Source organism: Limulus polyphemus, unplaced genomic scaffold (assembly GCF_000517525.1).
Source record: "Limulus polyphemus unplaced genomic scaffold, Limulus_polyphemus-2.1.2 Scaffold757, whole genome shotgun sequence".
NCBI lineage: Eukaryota > Metazoa > Arthropoda > Merostomata > Xiphosura > Limulidae > Limulus > Limulus polyphemus.
Genome location: NW_013666367.1, coordinates 422,686 through 428,730, shown reverse-complemented (window position 1 = coordinate 428,730; position 6,045 = coordinate 422,686). Strand labels below are relative to the sequence as shown.

General features: G+C 32.5%; 1 protein-coding gene across 1 annotated transcript in view; it reads left to right on the top strand.

Moving 5' to 3' along the window:
* LOC106460348 (ammonium transporter Rh type B-like) overlaps window positions 1-5,383 on the top strand; it is a 19,863-nt gene extending 14,480 nt beyond the window's left edge. Inside the window, exons 6-8 of the mRNA XM_022387041.1 lie at window positions 102-239; window positions 4,013-4,146; window positions 5,161-5,383. Coding sequence (XP_022242749.1) covers window positions 102-239; window positions 4,013-4,146; window positions 5,161-5,383 — 495 coding nt within the window. The remainder of the gene's footprint in view (window positions 1-101; window positions 240-4,012; window positions 4,147-5,160) is intronic.
* Window positions 5,384-6,045: the final 662 nt, after the last annotated feature.

Genomic DNA, 6,045 nt, shown 5'->3' with positions numbered 1-6,045 from the left:
GCAATGATAATAGGAGGACTTGCTGGTTTCATCTCGGTTATGGGCTATCATTTCCTTACGGTAAGTGTGAAAAATTTAACTCCTTTGGCAATGATAAATAGGAGGCCTTGTTGAATTTATTTCGATTAGAGGCTATCATTTACTTACTTTATTTAAGTGTCAAATATTTAACTCCTTTTGCAATGATAATAGGAAGTCTTGCTGGTTTCATCTCGGTTATGGGCTATCATTTCCTTACGGTAAGTGTGAAATGTTTAACCCCTTTGGCAATGATAATAGGAGGACTTGCTGGTTTCAATTCAGTTATAGGCTACTGCTTACTTAATAATAGTCGTTGGGGATTTGGAAATGGAAAATAAAATTATCTACGTACAAATTAAAGTTTATAAGTTTTTTTCATATCTTGTAGTTTGGTTATATTCTCAACACTGAAAATTATATTTTTAAACACAATATATTTTAGGACTAAGAAGCTTCGATGAATTACACTGAGGTACCCTTTACATTACATGGCTAATGTTTATTGAGATTACGAAACCGATCACGTACTTTTTTCCCCGAACAATTACAAGGCTTTATTTGCTCAACACAGAATATTTCGAAACATATTCTTACTTAAAGTTACACTTCTCATTCTATTACTTGAATGTTCTGTTATCCAGTTTTATTAAAATTTGCCTATCCTTGAATGTTCTGTTATCCAGTTTATTGATAATTTCCCTATCCTCGAATGTTCTGTTTTATCCCATTTTATTAAACTTTCCCTATCATTGAATGTTCTGTTATCTAGTTTTATTAAACTTTCCCTATCCTTGAATGTTCTGTTTTATCCCATTTTATTAAACTTTCCCTATCATTGAATGTTCTGTTATCCAGTTTTATTAAACTTTCCCTATCCTTGAGTATTCTGTTATCCAGTTTTATTAAAATTTCCCTATCCTTGAGTATTCTGTTATCGAGTTTTATTAAAATTTCCCTATCCTTGAATGTTCTGTTATCCAGTTTTATTGATAATTTCCCTATCCTTGAATGTTATGTTTTATCCAATTTTATTAAACTTTCCCTCTCCTTGAATGTTCTGTTTTATCGAGTTTTATTAAAATTTCCCTATCCTTGAATGTTCTATTATCCAGTTTATTGATAATTTCCCTATCCTTGAATGTTCTATTTTATCCCATTCTATTAAACTTTCCCTATCCTTGAATGTTATGTTTTATCTCATTTTATTAAACTTTCCCTATCCTTGAATGTTCTGTTATCCAGTTTTATTAAAATTTGCCTATCCGTGAGTATTCTGTTATCCAGTTTTATTGATAATTTCACTATCTTTAATGTTCTATGTTATCTAGTTTTATTAATCATTACCCTATCATTTCCCTATGAATGATTTTTAAGATTAATATATTTTGAGTTTTTTTAGAGTGTTCAATAATTGTGATTTTCTTACTGATGATATATGATATTTTAATGATATTAAAACTGTTCATTGATTAGAGCTAGTGACACTCGTAAAGCTTTATTTAACGTGCACGTGAAGGGTGTCCGGTGGCTTACTTCGATAATGATATTAAAACTGTTCATTGATGATAGCTAGTGACACTCGTAAAGTTTTATTTAACGTGCACGTGAAGGATGTCCGGTGGCTTACTTCGATAATGATATTAAAACTGTTCATTGATGATAGCTAGTGACACTCGTAAAGATTTATTTAACGTGCACGTGAAGGGTGTCCGGTGGCTTACTTCGATAATGACATTAAAACTGTTCATTGATGATAGCTAGTGACACTCGTAAAGCTTTATTTAATGTGCACGTGAAGGGTGTCCGGTGGCTTACTTCGATAAATTAAGTAAGAACTGAGTGATGCGTTTTCAAAATAAATGAATTTAGTAAACTACCTTTCATATATACATTTAAATGATATCCTATTGGCAAACAGATTTAATATGATTTTAAACCAATTTTTTCAGTAAACGGAAAAATAATTGCTCCATTCAACACAACCAGGTTATAGACATATATACAGGTAGCGTTCAAAGAAGATAGGCTGCTAGTAACACAATAACTTGATCACAGACTTTTATATATTTTATCTTAAAACGATTTTCACCATTAGTAAAATGGATATCTATGAAAATAAAATGAGTCCAAAGAAATAATCATGTCATAGTGATCTCTTAACTCGATCTTATCTCTAATAACGACTATGATTCGAACATGTTGAGTCATAGTGTGACGAAACGTGACAAACAAGTTATCCTTAGTTTCGTTACTAGAGATGATTTTCATTGATCGATCTTATCTCTAATAACGACTATGATTCGAACATGTTGAGTCATACTGTGACGAAACGTGACAAACAAGTTATCCTTAGTTTCGTTACTAGAGATGATTTCATTTCGACATTTTGTAGCAAGTGGTCGATTAGTGGGAATAATCTTTTCAGCCACTATATATGTTACTTTGATTGATTTTTAAATGCAGTAACTATGACTTATATTTCTAGGATCTAACGTAAAGCTTTCGTGAAATATCAAACTCTTAAATCAATATTTTCAAAGGAAGTTTTTTTTATTAACACATAAATATTATTAATATACTAACTGTAAAGATAGAATATTGTATAACGTCTTTGTGGAAGAGATGTTATTGGTTTTAGGATATTTATTACTATCGGTTACTTCCTTACATTAAAAACAACGCCCTCATGTGAAACTTATCTTACTTTGTTTTTAAAGAAAATCTTATTGTCCTTAGCCACTATCACCCCAAAATGTATATTATTTTTCAGTGAAGGAGACAATGTATCTTTTAATATGTATAAGTCAGTATGCATTTTGAAGTGTATAATTTAAATACTGAGTTTGGATTTTAGTATCACGTTCATACATAAAAAAAATCTATTATATTCAATGGTGGGACAGTAGTATGTAGGGTTAGTGTTCCCGGAGTGGACAACGTGAGTGCAGATAACCAATTGTGTAGCTTTGTGTTTAACAACTAGGGTTAGTAGTTTCCGGAGTGGACAACGTGAGTGCAGATAACCAATTGTGTAGCTTTGTGTTTAACAACTAGGGTTAGTGTTCCCGGAGTGGACAACGTGAGTGCAGATAACCAATTGTGTAGCTTTGTGTTTAAGAACTAGGGTTAGTGTTCCCGAAGTGGACAACGTGAGTGCAGATAGCCAATTGTGTAGCTTTGTGTTTAAGAACTAGGGTTAGTGTTCTCAGAGTGGACAACGTGAGTGCAGATAGTCAATTGTGTAGCTTTGTGTTTAACAACAAACAAACAAAATCATTAACTTAAAAGGTTAATGTTTTTACAAACCTTTAGTAACGTAACTCTCCGTTGCGCTAAGTAACACGCATGTAGAGGCCATCTTTACAAAGCACTTTAAATGGACAAAAGAATGTTTTAATCCTCTCATCAATTAAGAATAATCGATGTATGGAAACGAAACACTCAAAAATACGATTAGTTGTTCAGACTTACGAAATTAGTATTTTCAAAATTCGTCCTCTGTTATTTTAATCTAAAGCACATTTTTAACTCAAGCAGTTTCTTAACATTCGATTCAACAATATATATATATATTCTGACAATATTTTTTTCCGAAGGAACAACTTTAAACAATAATTCATTAAGTCTTATTAAAGCGAATTATATAAGCAAATTTCTTAATAGGCAAAACATTAAACTTTTGTAAAGTTTTAATGACGTTGTCACCATAAGGTGTTCTTAGAATTGTTAAAACTTCTTTTGCCTGTAGGGTATCATTACGTTGAATTGCAGCTTTAAAGATGTCTTAAACTATAAGCAAATTAATATAACACAAGCTGTTACAAGGTAGGTGAAAATAGTTTGGTTGCTTTACCAGAGACAGCACAATTTCATTAAGATTAATTAAAGTGTATGTATGCAACCACGTTTTGTCCTATAAGGCATTGATGTCAGTGAATGATGTGTTCATGAACTACTTAATTTTAATGTTTGAAATTTTAAAAAACCTTAGCCATTTCTGGCCAAATACTGCCGAATTCATGATACGTGTGGAGTCAACAACCTGCACGGAATGCCTGGGATCTACGCAGCATTGGTTAGCGCCATTGTTGTGTCATTGGCTTCAGAAGACAACTACGGTTACAGGTAAGCCTAATATGATTATATCAGACAGAAAAACTACTTTATTTTTCGTTTAAACTTTATGTCAAACCATTTTTGTCATTTTGTAATATACAATTTTGCTAACATAACAGCCAGTTAATTAACTATTTGATTATATATATTGAAACAGTCTACTCTTCGTAATTTTCAGCTCATTTAAACATTTATGATTCTTTATATGGTAGTCACATGTTTGTTGACTCAACATGTTATACAGTGTGTCCACTGGCTGACTCAACATGTTATACAGTGTGTTCACTGGCTGACACAACATGTTATACAGTGTGTTCATTAGCTGACTCAACATGTTATACAGTGTGTTCACTGGCTGACTCAACATGTTATACAGTGTGTTCACTGGCTGACTACAACATGTTATACAGTGTGTTCACTGGCTGACACAACATGTTATACAGTGTGTTCACTGGCTGACTACAACATGTTATACAGTGTGTTCACTGGCTGACACAACATGTTATACAGTGTGTTCACTGGCTGACTCAACATGTTATACAGTGTGTTCACTGGCTGACTCAACATGTTATACAGTGTGTTCACTGGCTATTTGTTATGCTTTATGTTGGTTTAACTAACACAACCAGTGTGAATGGTATCGCAAAATTAGCATAAGTCTCATGCTGTATGTCTGTCTTAACATATGCGCTTATCATTTAAAGATGGAGTATTTAACATGGCCGTTCTAATTATCGTTGTATAAAAATGTGAATTTCATGTACTTATCCATCGTTGTAGGATTGTTCTTACTTAACATTAACATTCCTAATATCAAATACGATAAGAAAATATTATCGGTTATTTCACCTACTTAATGATAGGAAGCAAAATGCAAACATCACGATTAGGTATGAAGAGAAAAGAAAAACAGATAGGTATAAAAACTGCCACGTTTGAATACTGTAGACACAAACAATTTTATATATATATATTGTGTTATAACTGTGACGACTACTGATTTTACGTTATTACTCCTATCAGCTTGTACGAAATATTTGGTTATATGTCACCGGCAGCAAATTCCAGCAAACTTGCAGAGATTCAATCCCAGTACACGGAAATTGAACCTGGAAAAGGGAGAACTGCAAGTCTTCAGGCTGGCTACCAACTCATTGCTCTAGTTACCACGCTTGCAGTTGCAATAGGAGGAGGAATAGTGACTGGTCAGTCTAAATTTATTTTCTACTTTGATTTCTTTTATTAATTATTAATAGACCAATGGTTCTTAAACGTTAGTAACCGCAAATACCCTTTTAAGTTTAAAATCTTTTCGTGGACTCCCAAAATATCGATGTTTTTTTGTTTTGTAAAAATATTCCATTTACATGGAAAGCTGTATTCCAAAATTAGATGTTTTAATTCATATAGATTTAATATTATGAAGTGTATTCTTATTCTGTAAATCATACGTTTTTATGGAATTTCGGATATGACTTGTGGACCTCCTGAAGAATCCTTGTGGACCCCAGTTTGAGAAACGCTGTCATTGGCTGATGTTTGTGATTTATAATAATATAATCAATATTTATAAAAATAAAAAATGCTAAACGAATTTACTTCAAGTTTAATAATGCTTGGAGACGGCTTGAATGGGTAATGAAGAAAAACTTTAATATAAGTTTAACATAACAGCCAATGTAGAACGTTTCGACAAGGTTTTTTGTCATCATTCTGGACCTCGAGATATCACAATTCACGAGCAATGTCTTATACCTGTTTACACCAATGGCCATCTCACTAGACAAGACAGTGTTTTCACAGGATTGAGATTCCTGGTCATTGAGCTTGTGTTAATAAACGATGACTTGAAGACACATTACCATTCTTCAGTTGCTAGGATATTCGTCGGATATCAACTCTATTGAG